The sequence below is a fragment of the Camelina sativa genome, chromosome 17, assembly GCF_030686135.1.
Source record: "Camelina sativa cultivar CO46 ecotype springtype chromosome 17, ASM3068613v1".
NCBI lineage: Eukaryota > Viridiplantae > Streptophyta > Magnoliopsida > Brassicales > Brassicaceae > Camelina > Camelina sativa.
Genome location: NC_141896.1, coordinates 26,712,979 through 26,731,746, shown reverse-complemented (window position 1 = coordinate 26,731,746; position 18,768 = coordinate 26,712,979). Strand labels below are relative to the sequence as shown.

The 18,768-nt window shown below is 41.1% G+C and overlaps 1 protein-coding gene and 1 non-coding gene across 2 annotated transcripts; one reads left to right on the top strand and one right to left on the bottom strand.

The window, feature by feature from the left end:
- Nucleotides 1-6,348: 6,348 nt before the first annotated feature.
- LOC147924333 (small nucleolar RNA R71) lies at nucleotides 6,349-6,455 on the bottom strand. Its single transcript, XR_015588048.1, has one exon. It is a non-coding gene; the product is annotated as a small nucleolar RNA R71 (small nucleolar RNA).
- A 2,744-nt stretch (nucleotides 6,456-9,199) lies between these two features.
- Nucleotides 9,200-12,638, top strand: LOC147924332 (uncharacterized). The gene is made up of 5 exons (XM_087496724.1): nucleotides 9,200-9,385; nucleotides 9,974-10,083; nucleotides 11,834-11,990; nucleotides 12,186-12,296; nucleotides 12,468-12,638. The coding sequence occupies exons 1-5, from the start codon at nucleotides 9,200-9,202 to the stop codon at nucleotides 12,636-12,638; spliced, it is 735 nt and encodes a 244-aa protein (XP_087352850.1).
- Nucleotides 12,639-18,768: the final 6,130 nt, after the last annotated feature.

Sequence of the window (18,768 nt, the reverse complement as noted above, 5' to 3'; positions counted from 1 at the left end):
GTTCTTGGAGAGGGACAAGGGAGTGGAGATCTCTATGTCCTAGAGAAAACCTCGCCAAGTTTATCTACTAAATCTTGTTTTGTTGTTAATTTGGATAGTGTGTGGCATGCTAGATTAGGCCATCCTCATTCTCGTGCCCTTGCTTTAATGTTACCAAGTGTTTCTTTTGATAGTTCAATGTGTGAGTCTTGTATTCTTGGTAAACATTGCAAATCTATTTTTCCCAAGTCTAAAACTATTTATGAGCATTGTTTTGATTTAGTGCACTCGGATGTGTGGACTTCACCATGCCTTTCTAGAGATAATAACAAATATTTTGTGACTTTTATTGATGAAAAATCTAAGTACACATGGATTACTTTGTTGCCTTCAAAGGATAGAGTGTTTGATGCTTTTATAAACTTTCAAAATTATGTTACTAATCATTTCAATGCTAAAATTAAGGTACTTAGATCAGACAATGGTGGAGAGTATACAAGTCACAAATTCAGAGAACACCTAGCAAAACACGGCATACTACACCAAACAAGTTGTCCCTATACGCCCCAACAAAATGGTGTAGCCGAGAGGAAGAACCGACATCTAATGGAGGTGGCACGGTCGATGATGTTCCATTCACACGTTACAAGGCGATATTGGGGTGATGCTGTGATGACCGCATGCTACCTGATCAATCGGACACCAACCAAAGTCCTTAATGACCTATCGCCATTTGAGGTATTGAATGGATTTAAACCATCTCTAGAGCACTTACGGGTCTTTGGGTGTGTTTCTTTTGTACTTGTGCCAGGAGAACAGCGGAGTAAGCTCGATCCCAAAAGCATAAGGTGTATGTTCATCGGCTACTCCACTACTCAAAAGGGATACAAGTGTTTTGACCCAAAGACAAGCCGGCTGTATGTATCAAGAGATGTTCGGTTCTTGGAAAATGTGGGTTATTTTGATAACAAAGACTGGAACAGCTTGAAGGATCTTTCATCATCACCAAATGATAGATCCTCCAGCCTTAAGTTTCTCCTTGACCATCTCGGAAATCCGCCTACGGCCACAGCCCTTCCTCAGCCAGAACCCAACCCAAGCTCCATTGACCATACGCTCGAGCCGGAAGGTGCTATGCCCGAGATGATATCCCCGGACCATGAGATGCCCGAGTCAAACCAGAGCATGACCGAGGCACATGAGATGCCCGAGCCAAACTCAAGCCTGACCGAGACACGACCTGATGCCGAACCGGTCATCGAAGATGTCACTCAGTCCAGCCAATCAGTGCCGCCAGCTCAACCAGCTCCACGACGAAGCACGCGTGTCCGGTCTCACCCCTCTACATGGAAAGATAAGAGGGTCTACTACAACAGTCAAGCCGTCGCACATCCTATCCAAGCCGTATGTTCGCTCGAGCTGCTTCCGACCGAGCACCAAGCCTTCTTCGGCCAAGTTGATGAACACTGGGTTCCCCAAACGTACGAGGAGGCCAAAGAACATAAGGTATGGGTAGATGCTGTGGAGGATGAAGCTGGTGCAATGATCAGAAATCACACATGGGATGAGGCTGACCTCCCCAAAGGGAAGAAGGCCGTAAGTTCAAAGTGGGTATTCACCATCAAGTTCTTGAGCACGGGAGAGATTGAGAGGCATAAGGCACGGCTGGTGGCCCGAGGGTTCACTCAAACCTATGGAGATGACTACATGGCAACGTTTGCTCCCGTGGCCAAATTGCATACCGTGCGAGTAGTGCTATCGTTGGCCGTGAACCTTTCTTGGGACTTATGGCAAATGGATGTGAAGAACGCGTTCCTCCAAGGCGAGCTAGATGAAGAAGTGTACATGACTCCTCCGCCTGGTCTTGAGGACATTGTTGCTCCCGGGAAAGTCTTACGGTTACGCAAGGCCATCTATGGCCTCAAACAGTCACCACGCGCCTGGTACCATAAGCTCAGCTCCACTCTTAAGGCGAATGGCTTTAGACGATCGGAGGCTGATCATACTCTTTTCACTCTCAAGACATCACTTGGCCTGGTTGTGGTGCTGGTTTATGTCGATGACATCATCGTGACTGGCGATGACAAGGCCGGTATTGTTGCCATTAAAGACTCTCTCAAGTCTGCCTTTGACATTAAGGACCTCGGAGAGCTCAAATACTTCCTCGGCATCGAAATCTGCCGTTCCCCGGAGGGTATCTTCCTCTCACAACGCAAATATGCTCTGGACTTGCTTGCTGAGACAGGCAAACTTGGTACGGTTCCAGCTACTACACCACTGGATGAAGATTACCAGCTCAAGCGAAAGGGGGAGAGCATTCGGGCGAAGGAAGGCAAACCATGCGAACCATTGGACGAGCCGTTCCCGGACGTCACACGCTACCGACGGCTTGTAGGTAAGTTGATCTATTTAACTATCACACGACCTGATATCTCTTATGCTGTGAATCAGGTGAGTCAGCACATGCAAGCTCCAAGCAAGTATCAATGGAGTCAAGTGGAGAGGATCTTGAGCTATCTCAAGGGCAGCCCTGGTCAAGGCATTTGGATGGGTAAAAACGGCAACACTGAGATCGTGGGTTATTGTGATGCGGACTATAATGGAGACACATTGGATAGGCGGTCAACTACTGGATATTGCACCTTTGTTGGAGGAAACCTAGTTACATGGAGGTCTAAGAAGCAAAAGGTGGTGTCATGTTCAAGTGCCGAGGCTGAGTACCGAGCTATGAGGAAGCTAACTAATGAGATGACATGGTTGAAAGGTCTACTTAAGGATCTCGGCATTGAAACAAGACAGCCGATGACAATGCATTGTGACAATGAGGCAGCGATCCACATAGCCACTAACTCAGTCTTCCATGAACGGACCAAGCACATTGAGAGCGACTGCCACAAGGTTAGGGAGAGGATCGAAGAGGGAGCGGTTCTACCATGCCACACAAGGAGTCAAGACCAGCTAGCCGACATCTTCACCAAATCTGCAAGTCCCAAGGTTTGTGATTATATTCATAGCAAACTTGGACTTGTAGACATCACACGGCCGTGATCAACTTTCCTAATCCGTGGACAGCACACTCTTTTTCCCTTGGCTTAGTTTTGTCCCATGAGGTTTTCTAAGTCAAGGTTTTTAATGAGGTGCTGCTTCACGGGTTCCAAGCTTAGCCATTTCATCAGGCTAAGCTTGAGGGGGAGTATTGATCAAGAATAAGCCTATGGCGTCCGTACAGTCCGTACCGTCCGTACGTGCAAGCAATGAGGCCGAGTGAAGCACTAAGGCCGAGTCATCTATGTGTGAGGATAGTGAGGAGGCCTGCTCACCTCCGGCCCATGAGAAGGATCGAGAATCCCTTGTGTAGCCGTTAGGGAGAAAGCGCAAGTGGACAAGAGTGGAAGACTAGGACAAGTCGCTATCACCGATCACCTACCCCCTCTCTCTCTCTCCTAATTGTCGATTTCTCTTGTGTCTACTTTAGGTCATGTGGTCGCCCTAGCTGCCTCCCTATTTAAACTCTTGTCATGTGTTGTATTTGAGATATTCTACCTAATTCTAATCTATTATCACTCTCTCTCATACTATTCGCCACCAACTCTTCTTCTTCATTCTAAACCTCTCAAATCTCTAAGTCTTCCGCTTATTTCAACATTTATGGGGTCAAAATGTGTCTTAATCCAATGTAACTAACTAATTATAAGAGTTTGAGATAGATGTGGGGAGTTTAAAAGCCACTTATACCCATTTTGTCCCAAAACAGGCTAAAACCAAGAAGACATTGCTTAGAAGCTGTAAACAGCTATGTTAGTGTTTCTGATGTTCATATATTTTACCATGTTTTCCCTTAGTCTATTCACCTCTTTTGCATCTTTTGCTAGCCATTTTAATCATTATTGTGTAGCTTTAGGACTAATCATGCATTAGAGTTTAGTTGCATTGCATTTGCATCTTTTCATGCATAAACAGATGATTTTGGAGCTTAAGGAGCATGGAAACAATCCTGAGGAGAAGTGAAGCAATCTTGAAGGGAAAGCAAGAGAGTTAAGGCTGAAGAACCAAGGTCAAGAGTCCAACTCGACCAAGCACTCGACCGAGTGGGTAGATGGACTCGACCGAGTGGAGTGTGCACGAGAGAAGCCAGCTCGACCATGGACTCAACCAAGACAGGGTCGGGTTGACCGAGCTGTTGACTACTTTGACTTTTTCTATTTTTAGGGCTTCCACCTCCTCACCTATATAAGGCCTTGTACCTGCAGCCACCAAAGAGTCCAACTTTTTAGATATTCCCTAAACTTAGTTTTTACCTTTTTTAGCTTTAGAGTACTTCCTTAAGAGAGAAGACTAGATTCTTGTATTTTGTTGGTTCTATAACTTTCAAGATATTGAGAATTTGAGTTTCTTCCTTTCATCAATATTGAAGATCTTTGTTTAATCTTTCTAATAATGCAAGTTTCAATATTTTTTGGGTTTTTGACTTTGTTCATCATGTATTGTTTAGAGTAGTTTGCTTAGGATCTTGAGGATGGGTTAGGATGGATTGATCTTGTGGTTTGTGTGATTTGGTCAAGCTTGATTGTTGTAGATCTCTTCTAGGGTAGATGATCTTAATGCTGATTCTATATCTGAGAGGGTAGAGTCTGATTTCAAGCTTCTTAGCAACACACCAATGTTTAGGAAGCATAGATAAGGCTACATCTAGAGCTTACCATTAGGCTTGCTAAGAGATTAGAGGTCTTGTTTGGTTTGAGATGTATTGCTTAATGCCTGCTTGTGTAGATTCTTTACTGTGTGAGAACAAGTCTAGGAGATGCATAGGTTTGATTGTTTCTTGACCATGAGAGTGGGAGAAACTTGTCTTAGATTTATATGTCTAGAGGTTAGCTCAAAGTTTGCGTGAGATTTGTTGACCAAGTTAGATAACCACAATGATTAGTTCATCCTATGAATCCATCCTCAGGACCCTCTTTGTTTATTGAATTTACAGTCTTAATCATGTTGCTTGCTTGTAGTTTGATTTGGTTTAGCATTACACTGTTTTTATTGCATTGCTCTGTTTTTCCGAATTTGTCTAGCTCGACCACTCACTCGACCTACACTCGGTCGAGTGCTGCTCGAGTTCATCCCCAGAACTTTGTGTTTCATGATTTGTGATTGCCTTGTTTCATTCCTGTTTCATTCTTGTTACATTTCTGTTGCATTTACTTAGTGTCCTGTTCATTACTAGTCTTTCATTAGTTCATTAGTAGAAGTTTCTATTTCTGTTCTTGCATCATTACTATTATAATCATCCTGTTTCATTTGCATTTAGTTCTTAGTTCTTGTAGTTTACTTTCTGCATTTTACATTTTCATCTTAGGATTGTTAGTGACAAACAATCTTTACATTTGTCTTAACTTAGATTCATATGCATATCTTAACTGTTCACAAACACTCATTTATGATTGATACCTCTTGTACTGCAATAGCATAAGGGGAATTGAAACACCCATCCATCATTCCATTCATATCTCACCATTGCATACACATCCACCTTTCACCACACAAATATTTCTGTTTCAATTTGGCGCCGTTGCCCATTTGAGTGTGTTTTGTGACATTTAGGATCCATATTAGTCTAAGATTAAGTTCGTTTATACACTTGTGAGGTTGCTGTGCTTGAATCTTCTGTTTTTGGGTTGAAGTTCCATTTCAGGTACCACTCGACCAGTCACTCGACCACCACTCGACCGAGTCGTGATCGAGCACCTGCTCGAGCCAGAAGCCGGATCTCTATAACCATCATTTTCCAGTCGACTTGACCTCCTACTTGAGCCTGTGCTCAGTCGCTTGCCTAGCAAAAATCGTTTGTGTCTGTTAATGCACACAAGGTCTAAAGGAAAGGACAATCTTCTTAGGCCTATTGACAACATCAACAAAAAGACCAAGAGTTTAGGAGCTAAGCAAAGGAGAGTTGTTCAGCACCAACAAGAGGTTATAGTAGCTATGGATCAACATGATCAAGTTCAGAGACCAAGGAACATTGGTGCTGGAGATGCACCCAACACTCACAACCAAAGAGCTGGCATTGTGCCACCAACTGTTGCAAACAACAACTTTGAGATCAAGAGTGGATTGATCTCAATGATTCAGGCAAATAAATTCCATGGACTGCCTATGGAGGATCCACTAGATCATCTTGATGAGTTTGATAGAATCTGTGGTCTTACCAAGATCAATGGAGTAAGTGAAGATGGTTTCAAGCTAAGGTTGTTCCCTTTCTCACTTGGGGACAAGGCTCATTTATGGGAAAAGACTCTCCCTACTGGTGCAATCACTACTTGGGATGCATGCAAGAAGGCTTTCTTGGCCAAGTTTTTCTCCAATGCTAGGACAGCAAGACTAAGGAATGAGATCTCTGGATTTGCTCAAAGGAGTAATGAAAGCTTTTGTGAAGCTTGGGAGAGGTTTAAAGGGTACCAAACTCAGTGTCCTCACCATGGTTTCAGTGTGGAGTCTTTGTTGAGCACATTGTATAGAGGAGTGCTTCCCAAGTTCAGAATGCTTCTTGACACAGCCTCCAATGGAAACTTCCTCAATAAGCATGTGGAAGAAGGCTGGGAGTTAGTAGAGAACCTTGCACAGTCTGATGGGAACTACAATGAGGACTATGACAGAACCATAAGGTCATCATCAACTGATCAAGAAGACAAGTACAAGAAGGATCTGAAAATGGTGAATGAAAAGCTTGATAGGATCTTGCTAAGTCAGCAAAAGTCTATTCACTTTGTTAGTGAAGAGGAGCTTCCAGTTCAAGAGGGAGAGAATGAGTTTGCTGAGTTATGCTATATGCAAAACCAAGGAGGCTTCAAGGGTTATAACCAAGGAGGGTTTAGGAACAATAATCTGTCCTATAGGAGCACAAATGTGGCCAACCCACAAGATCAAGTCTACCCTCCTCAACAGCCTCAACAACCTCAACAACACCAAAACCATGTCCCCAAACAACAGCAACAGGTGTTCCAGCCCCAGTTGTGTCCCCCACCAGGGTTTCAGACTAACCAAGGCCAGGAACAAGACCTTAGAGCCATGGTACAACAGCTGTTGATTGGTCAAACACAAGGGAAGATAGAGGAAGCCAAACAGTTTGCTGAGCTAAACCAAAGGCTCACATCTCAATACAATGATCTGAATATGAAGTTTGAGGGTCTGAATTCCAGAGTTAAGTACATGGAGAGTAACATAGCCTCTTCTTCAGCTCCAAAACCCAACCAACTCCCTGGAAAAGCTGTCCAAAATCTGAGGGAGTTCACAGCCAAAGCCATTCAAGTTCATGAGGAAGAAGCCACTGAGGACAGTGCAGTTTAAGTTTGGGGGAATTCATTAGTTACTGAAGCCCCAAGTGATGTTTGTACCAAGCAATTGGAGCTCGCACCTGAGCTCGACCATGGACTCGAGCAGCCACTCGACCGAGTGCATGCTCGAGTGGTCGATCGAGCTGGACAGTCCGAGGCTGACAAACCTGCCAAGTACATTCCTCCTGCCTACAAGCCTCCACTACCTTTTCATGGGCGTTTCAAAGCACATAAGATTAAGGAATTAAGGGAGATCATTGAGAAAAAGGCAATGTTGGCTAAGCAACAAGAGGAAGAAAGGGTTTTGAAGGAAGAGGCTGTGGTTGAGAAAAAAGAAGAAGTGTTGGCTATACAAGAAATCACCATTGCTTACCAGGAAGAGGAGAGAGGACCTGCCTTGGAACAGTAGGAACCATATCCTCTCTATAAAAATTTTCTGCTAGATTTGTCTAAGAAGAAGGCTGAAGCTCAAGATGAGAAGGATCTTGAGAACCTTGGAGGAGTGATCATTCCAATAAAGCTTAAGCATCCAGGGCCATTCTACTTACCTTGTACAATTAGTTACCTCCACTACAATCAATGCCTTTGTGATTTGGGAGCTTCAACAAGTGTCATGCCATATTCCATAGCTCAAAAGCTTGGGAGAACTGATTTCAAATCCACTAAACTCCATGTGTGCCTAGCTGATGGGACAAATAGAGAGGTAGTTGAAAGGTTGGAGAATGTCCCAATCAAGATAGGAAGAGCAAGGATCCACACTGACTTTGTGGTGATAGAGATGGACAAGGAGCCTGAAGATCCAATCTTACTAGGGAGGCCATTCTTAGCTACTGTTAGAGCATTTATTGATGTCAAGGAAGGTCTTGTGACCTTGAACATTGCTGAAGATGTAGTTATGAAGTTCAATATCTACAATCCAACCAACCTTCCCACCATTGATGACTAGCCTTTTACTATCAAGGACAAAGGTGATCAAGAAGGGTTAAGTGATAAGGCAACTCCAAAAGCTGAGCTCCCACTTCAAGAAGATTCTGTTGAGAAGCTTAAGAGGTCAGTTCAAGAGCTGTCTAGAATGGTTGAGGATCTCCAAGTTAAGCTGAACAAGAGGTCTTTGAGGAAAGCAAGACCAAGGCTCAAAATCAAGAAGAAATATGGTTTGTGTGCTAAGGGTGAGGTGATCAAGGATCAACTTCATAGTGACCAAGAGGTTCCAGGGAGGATTTCATCACCTCCTTGGTATCTAAATCAAGGATAAGAAGAAAATCAAAGTCAAGCTTAGTGACTTTAAACAAGCTCACTAGGGAGGAAGTCCCTAAGGTATCCATTGTAAATATGCTTTAATTTCTTAGTAATTTTGATGTGTTTTCTTTTATGTTTTTGTTGGACAGGCTTTTTATTAAGAATGTAGTTGGGTAAGAAGAGATTTGGACTTGGGCAAGGAGGTTCGCAAGCCCACTCGACCAGGCCACGAGAGGTACTCGATCGAGCTGGGTAAGGATTAAGGCCCATTTGGTTTCCAAAGCTTCTAGAACGATCGAGTGGAGGGAGAAAAGGAAGAAAAATTTTGAAATTTCAAAATTGGTCAAGGAGCTCGACCACGTGCTGGTCGAGTGTGGGGTCGAGTGGTAGCCAAAAAGCAGGTCAAAGATTCCCATTTCAAATTTGAATGGTATGGACGCTCCACCCTTGTCTCCTTGTCCCCTTAGCTTCTTTATATACTCGTAGCACGAGATCATACCTCTCACACTCTCTCATTTGCTCAAAATTTCTAAATTCAAGCTTTAAAGTCTCTCTCAAGTTCATCTTTTGCTCAAAGCTTAGTTCTTTTTAGTTTTTGGGTCACTAACCTATTAACTTTAAGCTTTGAGTTTATTCCTCTCAGTTTTTGCTCAAAAATGTCTTCCAAGATCACTAAGAAGTCCAAGCAAGCAGCTACAAGCTCTAAGGGTCTTCATGATGTTGATTTAGAATCAAGAGAGGATGCTGGAAGGTCCGCTCGACGTCCCACTCGAGCATGCACTCAACCGAGTGGCCGTCCGAGTGACCGACCGAGCCAGCGTGCGAGTTCCAGAAACCCTGCTGTTGAGGAAGATCCTGAGAGAACTGAATCAGAGGAGGAAAGGGAGCCAACACTCAGTGAGTTTATGAGGAGAGAAAGGGCCAAAGGAAAGAGGCCAGCTGTTGAGGTTGAACAAGAGGAGAGTGAAAGTGAGAGTGAGGAAGAAGAAAGTGAGGAAGAAGAACTGATGGATGATGGGGAAGCTGAGTCTTGTGGATTGTCAAAGAAGCAGCTTTATGATGCTTTCATGAGGATGGAGTTCTTGGGAACCAGATATCCACATAAGGAGACCATAGAGAAGCTTGCCATTGATGAAGATGTGGAGTGTCTCTTTGAGAAGAACAGTCTTACCAAGTTCATGGGGCTTTGTATGGAGGGCTATAGAGAGGAAAGCTGTGAGTTCCTAGCCACTGTCAAGCTGCACACATATGTGAGGAAGGATGCTGTAGTAGGAGCTGGTCACATTTCTTTCACAATCAAAGGGAAGAAGCATGAGCTCTCAATGAAGAAGCTGGCTGATGTGTTTGGTTTTGAGGTTGGGAGCAATAGGAGCTTGATAGTTCCAAGAGAAGAACTGTATGCTGTGTGGGAAACCATTGGGGACAACAAGCTCTACTCATCCTCCAACTCCAAGAGCTCAAGGATTAGGAGCCCAGTCTTGAGGTACTACCACAAAGCTCTTGCCAACACCTTCTTTGCTAGGAAGGAAACTGGAAACATCAATGAGGGAGAGCTAAAGATGATTGACTTGGCTCTCAATGGAGTTCTTCTTCAAGCAAGGAATGGAACCATCATCCTTGGTAGCACTGTGGAGACTGATCTTGCAATGGTGCTGATAGACCATATGATATATTTGAGAAGTTGGGTAGGCAAGCTTGAGAACAAGGGTTCAAGAGGAGCACTTACCATTGGAGGCATCATTACTCCAATTCTTCAAGCTGCTAACATTCCACTTAGAGGAGAAGGGGCTCACCAAGATGGATTAATTCCAGCTACCTAACCTCTACACTCATCCTAGCCAAGGAGATGCATCAAGGAAACCATATCTTTAACTTTGAGCTGCCAACAGTTGGGAAGAGACAAGTGATCCTACCAAACAAAGAGCTCACTACCATTCAAGAAGGAGCCAACATTGATTTTTGGCCAGCTGATGAGTACTTATTTGATGGAGTAGTACAGCCTAGAGTTGATGCAGCTGGAGATGTAGAGATGGGTGATGGAGAGGAGCAGTTCTACTTTGAGGACTATGAGCCCAATCCAAGGGTAGAGGAGTGAGAGAGCATAGCAAGAGGTTGACATTGCTGCAAAAGTGGAACAAATGGCATGGGAAGAGGTTTGACATCTCAAGGAAGTTGCTGACTTGAAGAGTGGAAACTCTTCACCAACTCCATCAAGCCCTTTCAGGAGGAGTAGCTCAACTAGAGCACTTTCAAGAGTTGCAAACCCTGTGGAACCAGCTAGGGCTTCAATGTATGAGCCAAATCAGAGGAAGAGGAGCTCAAGTACCCGAGAACAACAGTTTTCGAGGCACTCGACCGGGTCACTCGAGCACCCACTCGACCGAGCACCTTGGAGCCACTCGACCGAGTTCCAGCCTAGACCACCATTTGGCTTCCCACCTCCAGCTGCTTATCCAGGCTATCCAGGTTACCCTCCCATCCCACCCCAATACTTTATGGATCAAGCACTATACCATCAGTACCAGCAGTACCAGACTCAAGATATGGAGACTCGCAGTCCAGCTCGACCCCCCCCCCCCCACTCAGACATGCACTCGACCGAGTCAAGGTCGATTGGCATTGTCGAGCTGCCCCAATCACCTTCCTCCAGTCACCAGCATGACCCCAGCTACACCTTTGATAGTATGCAGGAGGATGTGGACAGCTTCTTCTCCAATCCTTGAGGTAACATTATCACCTTACCATTGTATATACCATAGCATTTGATGTTGTGTTTTGTTTTAAGTCTTGAATCCTCAAACAAATTTCTTTCACACAAGGGACTGTGTGATTTAAGTTTGGGGGAGGGCTTGAGATAGCATTTGATGTTGTGTTTTGTTTTTTTATTTCAAATTTTTAGCATAATCATGTTAGCACTTGCATAAGCATCTAAGGCATAGAAAAACCATAAAAATTTGAAATTTTTTTGCAAAAATCTTTATAAAAAAAAGAATGTTCATGTAGTTTGCATTGCATATTAGGATCTTGTTTAGCATGTTTCATGTAGAATTGCATAATATTTGCATTAGGCCATATTTATCGGGATAACATATGGGTGATCTTAGGCCTTATTAAAATGAGATAAAATGAATAGTGTTTTTTAGATCAGGCCTTTTGATCTTATTCAAGATCAGTTCTTGTGTTTGATCTAAACGTGACGTGTCACACTCTCACGCCCCCGAAGAAGATGACATCGATCTCTCCCTCCCTCCTCCGTCTCAACAGCTTCTGGAACTCCTCCGATCGCCGCCGTGCGAACTCGTCCCGCCGCGTCCACCGATGTTCAGGAGGTCTGTCTCCGATGTTTCTCCCGCACCTTCCTCTTCCAAGACTCTTCTCCGATCTTCTCGCGCCAATCCAATTCGTGAAGGTGATTTCGTGAATCCAGAAAGCTCTGAAGCCAATAAGGTTAGAAATATTCCTTTAGTCTTTTTACCTATTGTTCTGTTTATCTGATTCGTTTGAGAGTTGTGTGATTTATTGATTCTTGTAGACTCGAGAACATATTTTTAGCTTCTTGATGATATCACTATACTTGACTTGTGTCATTTGAAGTAGAAATGTGTTGTGGTAGCTTTAACTCAAGAATGTGATAATGGGCAGATGCTGTATGTTATCAAGGATGGAGTTCGTGAATTGGATCAATGGTGTAACAAGCTCCTTAAGTACGGTGAAGCAGCAGTCTCCTCTGTGAAACAAGACGACAGTCCTAAGGTTCGTAATCTTCTAAACACATATATAATCTCATGGAGAGACTCAATGGAATGTATCTGATGAAATGCATTTGGTGGAATCACATTAGTTGATCGAACATGTCCGTCACTTGTCTCTTGTAGTCTTTGAATGAAAAGTCCTGTTTTTGAGCACAATGAATTTTTGTTGCAGTGCCAGGTAGAAGATGAGGTAGTAGTACAAGAGGAGCAACAGAAAGAGGGTAAAGAAGGTGTGAAGGTGGATAGAGTCGGTGAGGCCTTTGTGGTTGAGATCAACTGTCCATGTGGAAGAAACTACCGAACTCTCTTTTCAGGACGTGACTGCTACTACAAGCTCTTGTAGAGATGGTGACTGCTACTTTTTGCAGTTGTTGTGACATTCACATTCTTTGATCATCATTCATCACCATTAGTTGAAGGAGTATATCTCATGCTCTGCATATACTCATCACATAGGTTTTCTGTAGATAAACGAACATGACACGCACTGTTTCGTGCTTGTATAGATACTAGCTATACAGATGTGTCCCCTTGTCAACTGTGTTGTCCTAGATCAACTTCGAGACCTCTCTCTCCTCAACGCCATTCTGTATCCTTCTCTACTACTAGAGGCATGCTTAATGATACTAGATCTTCTATTTCAATCTCAGAGCCTGGTTCACACACCGGTAAGTTCAAAAACCATGATTCTTTTTCTTGTGGCGGGTTTTGGGACAACACAGTTGTTAATGGTTTGTTTGTTGTTTGTGTGTTCAGCAAGAACTCGGGTTGATGGAAAAGAGTTCTTCCGACAAGTCAGGTAGAGACTCCTACCTTGAAAATTCTTACAAAACAACTCTCTACAACATTGTCTGTAACATATATACATCTTGTAACTAAATCTTAATCAGGAGCCGATTATCTTACGAGCAATTTGGTGCATTTCTTGGGAATGTGAAAGATCTTAACGCTCACAAGCAAACACGAGAAGTAAGAGGATACTATTTCAATCTTGTTTACCGCCTTTTGATTCATATACTAGCTATACACATTTGTTCCATTGTCATATACTGTTGTAATATATTTAAGAATATTATATTATTAAATCTTAAGATCTTACACATGTTCTCCCAATAACTAACTTCTTAACAAAAGTTGTTAACTACTGATCTTACATTATTTTTACAATATTTCTACTCTAAGAACACCCTAAACTGATCTCCCTATAAACATGCCCTTAGGGATCTATGATGAGTTTTTCCTTGTTAGTTTGCTTAATTCACTAGACTAGGATCGATGCCCAAGTTAATAGTACTTTGATGCTAGTTGAGTAGTTAGAAGCATAAGATTGAACCAAGCCTTGGATTCCTGCATTGCATTTGGTCTAAATTGAAGCATGTTATGATTTGATGCCATTTCCTATCTATAAGAACCTAATATTGACAGTTAATTATCAATGTATGCATTGCTTTAAACTCATGGATACCATATACATATTTGGATCATCTTTCTCCTTTTGCCACTCTTGTTGATCCAAGTAGCTGATTTCACTTTTAAATCAGTTTCCCTACCCCTAAACCAAACCTTCTTTCAAGCCTTGTTTATTCTTGAGTGTGTGAGGCCTATTTTTGGGATTGAGCTTGGTAGAAAGTGTTAGGTTTGAACTGACAAGAGTAAGACCTTGTGTAGTTCTAGTTTGCATTTTTCAAACTAGATAGGACTAGGTGGTTCACTTGTTGGGTTTGGGACTTGGTTGTTTTGAAAATAAAAGAAAGAAAAGAGAAAGAAAAAGGGTAGAGTCTTTAGGAGGGGAATGTGTTTAAGCAAAAGCTAAAGTCTAGTGAAAGGATGGGAAGTAAAAATTGTTATCTAAGATGGTTCTAGTTAAAGAAAAGAAAAGAAAGCAAAGTGAAGTTTAGCAAAAAGCCTATATGTCTTAAGAATAAGAAGAAAAGAGAACCATAGCAATAAGAAAAAAAATTCCCATTCCACTAGAAAGATCAATTAAGAAACCTCTCCTAAGACTTGAAAAACAAAAGAGAATAGGGTTAAAGAGAAAAGAAGAAGTTAAAGGGTAGCACTAAAATCATTTGGGTTAGATTGCTAAGATAAACACTTTGGGTACCCTTGGGTAGACAAGGTTTTATTCTTGTATGTGTCTAGGTGTTCTTACCATTAGCATTCTTCTAAAGCTCAATCCATTTTTATGAGAGAACCTTGATATTGACAAGCCCCACTCTAAAAAAAGAGACCATCATTGTCTCAAAACCCTTTATTACCAAGCCAAATGAGTTTCAGCATTGCATAGAAAGGATTCATGTTCTTGTTTAATGAATGTTAAAGGAAATGGTTGATTTGAATGCATGTGGATATCTAAGGCTCAAATCAATAAAGGTTGTGAAATGCTTGTCTAAAAATTTTAATTCCATCTCATTCAACTTGCATCATAGTATTAGTAACTTGGACATTGATTCTAGATGGTCTAATTGCAAGCTTTAGGAGCTGAGATCCCACTTTCAAACCTCATCTACCTTCTTATGTCTTGCTTATTTGCTTGAGGGCAAGCAAAGACTAAGTTTGGGGGTGTTGATGTTCATATATTTTACCATGTTTTCCCTTAGTCTATTCACATCTTTTGCATCTTTTGCTAGCCATTTTCATCATTATTGTGTAGCTTTAGGACTAATCATGCATTAGAGTTTAGTTGCATTGCATTTGCATCTTTTCATGCATAAACAGATGATTTTGGAGCTTAAGGAGCATGGAAACAATCCTGAGGAGAAGTGAAGCAATCTTGAAGGGAAAGCAAGAGAGTTAAGGCTGAAGAACCAAGGTCAAGAGTCCAACTCGACCAAGCACTCGACCGAGTGGGTAGATGGACTCGACCGAGTGGAGTGTGCACGAGAGAAGCCAGCTCGACCATGGACTCGACCAAGACAGGGTCGAGTTGACCGAGCCGTTGACTACTTTGTCTTTTTCTATTTTTAGGGCTTCCACCTCCTCACCTATATAAGGCCTTGTACCTGCAGCCACCAAAGAGTCCAACTTTTTAGATATTCCCTAAACCTAGTTTTTACCTTTTTTAGCTTTATTCCTTTTGCATTTTTATTTTTAAGATCTTGTACTTCCTTAAGAGAGAAGACTAGATTCTTGTATTTTGTTGGTTCTATAACTTTCAAGATATTGAGAATTTGAGTTTCTTCCTTTCATCAATATTGAAGATCTTTGTTTAATCTTTCTAATAATGCAAGTTTCAATATTTTCTGGGTTTTTGACTTTGTTCATCATGTATTGTTTAGAGTAGTTTGCTTAGGATCTTCAGGATGGGTTAGGATGGATTGATCTTGTGGTTTGTGTGATTTGGTCAAGCTTGATTGTTGTAGATCTCTTCTAGGGTAGATGATCTTAATGCTGATTCTATATCTGAGAGGGTAGAGTCTGATTTCAAGCTTCTTAGCAACACACCAATGTTTAGGAAGCATAGATAAGGCTAGATCTAGAGCTTACCATTAGGCTTGCTAAGAGATTAGAGGTCTTGTTTAGTTTGAGATGTATTGCTTAATGCCTGCTTGTGTAGATTCTTTACTGTGTGAGAACAAGTCTAGGAGATGCATAGGTTTGATTGTTTCTTGACCATGAGAGTGGGAGAAACTTGTCTTAGATTTATATGTCTAGAGGTTAGCTCAAAGTTTGCTTGAGATTTGTTGACCAAGTTAGATAACCACAATGATTAGTTCATCCCATGAATCCATCCTCAGGACCCTCTTTGTTTATTGAATTTACAGTCTTAATCCTGTTGCTTGCTTGTAGTTTGATTTGGTTTAGCATTACTCTGTTTTTATTGCATTGCTCTGTTTTTCCGAATTTGTCTAGCTCGACCACTCACTCGACCTACACTCGGTCGAGTGCTGCTCGAGTTCATCCCCAAAACTTTGTGTTTCATGATTTGTGATTGCCTAGTTTCATTCCTGTTTCATTCTTGTTACATTTCTGTTGCATTTACTTAGTGTCCTGTTCATTACTAGTCTTTCATTAGTTCATTAGTAGAAGTTTCTATTTCTGTTCTTGCATCATTACTGTTATAATCATCCTGTTTCATTTGCATTTAGTTCTTAGTTCTTGTAGTTTACTTTCTGCATTTTACATTTTCATCTTAGGATTGTTAGTGACAAACAATCGTTACATTTGTCTTAACTTAGATTCATATGCATATCTTAACTGTTCACAAACACTCATTTAGGATTGATACCTCTTGTACTGCAATAGCATAAGGGGAATTGAAACACCCATCCATCATTCCATTCATATCTCACCATTGCATACACATCCACCTTTCACCACACAAATATTTCTGTTTCAGTTTCTGGGGTTAAAATGTGTCTTAATCCATTGCAACTAACTAATTATAAGAGTTTGATATAGATGTGGAGAGTTTAAAAGCCACTTAAACCCATTTTGTCCTAAAACAGGCTAACACCAAGAAAACATTGCTTAGAAGCAGTAAACAGCTTTGTTAGTGTTTCTAGGGTTAAAATTTGTCTTAATCCAATGCAACTAACTAATTATAAGACATTGAGATAGATGTGGTGAGTTTAAAAGCCACTTATACCCATTTTGTCCCAAAACAGCCTAACAGCAAGAAAACATTGCTTAGTAGCTGTAAACAGCTATGTTAGTGTATATGGGGTTAAAATGTGTCTTAATCCAATACAACTGACTAGTTATAAGAGTTTGAGATAGATGTGGAGAGTTTAAAAGCCACTTATACCCATTCTGTCCCAAAACAGGCTAAAACCAAGAAAACATTGCTTAGAAGCACTAAACAGCTATGTTAGTGTTTCTGGGGTAAAAATGTGTCTTAATCCAATGCAACTGACTAGTTAAAAGACTTTGAGATAGATGTGGAGAGTTTAAAAGCCACTTATACCCATTTTGTCCCAAAACAGGCTAACACCAAGAAAACATTGCTTAGAAGCTGTAAACAGTTATGTTAGTGTTTATGGGGTTAAAATGTGTCTTAATCCAATGAAACTAACTAATTATAAGAGTTTGAGATAGATGTGGAGAGTTTAAAAGCCACTTATACCCATTCTGCCCCAAAACAGGCTAAAACCAAGAAAACATTGCTTAGAAGCACTAAACAGCTATGTTAGTGTTTCTAGGGTTAAAATGTGTCTTAATCCAATGCAACAGACTAGTTATAAGACTTTGAGATAGATGTGGAGAGTTTAAAAGCCACTTATACCCATTTTGTCCCAAAACAGGCTAACACCAAGAAAACATTGCTTAGAAGCTGTAAACAGTTATGTTAGTGTTTATGGGGTTAAAATGTGTCTTAATCCAATGCAACTAACTAATTATAAGAGTTTGAGATAGATGTGGAGAGTTTAAAAGCCACTTATACCAATTTTGTCCCAAAATAGGCTAAAACCAAGAAGACATTGCTTAGAAGCTTTAAACAGCTATGTTAGTGTTTCTGGGGTTAAAATGTGTCTTAATCCAATGCAACTGACTAGTTATAAGACTTTGAGATAGATGTGGAGAGTTTAAAAGCCACTTATACCCATTTTGTCCCAAAACAGGCTAACACCAAGAAAACATTGCTTAGAAGCTGTAAACAGTTATGTTAGTGTTTATGGGGTTAAAATGTGTCTTAATCCAATGCAACTAACTAATTATAAGAGTTTGAGATAGATGTGGAGAGTTTAAAAGCCACTTATACCCATTTTGTCCCAAAACAGGCTAAAACCAAGAAGACATTGCTTAGAAGCTTTAAACATATATGTTAGTGTTTCTGGGGTTAAAATGAGTCTTAATCCAATGCAACTAACTAATTATAAGACTTTGAGATAGATGTGGTGAGTTTAAAAGCCACTTATACCCATTTTGTCCCAAAACAGGCTAACACCAAGAAAACATTGCTTAGAAGCTCTAAACAGTTATGTTAGTGTTTATGGGGTCATAATGTGTCTTAATCCAATGCAACTAACTAATTATAAGGGTTTGAGATAGATGTAGAGAGTTTAAAAGCCATTTATACCCATTTTGTCCCAAAACAGGCTAAAACCAAGAAGACATTGCTTAGAAGCTGTAAACAGCTATAGTGTTTCTGGGGTTAAAATGTGTCTTATTCCATTGCAACTAACTAATTATAAAAGTTTAGGATAGATGTGGAGAGTTTAAAAGCCACTTAAACCCATTTTGTCCTAAAACAGGCTAACACAAAGAAAACATTGCTTAGTAGCTGTAAACAGCTATGTTAGTGTTTATGGGGTTAAAATGTGTCTTAATCCAATACAACTGACTAGTTATAGGAGTTTGAGATAGATGTGGAGAGTTTAAAAGCCATTTATACCCATTCTGTCCCAAAACAGGCTAAAACCAAGAAAACATTGCTTAGAAGCACTAAACAGCTATGTTAGTTTTTCTGGGGTTAAAATGTGTCTTAATCCAATGCAACTGACTAGTTATAAGACTTTGAGATAGATGTGGAG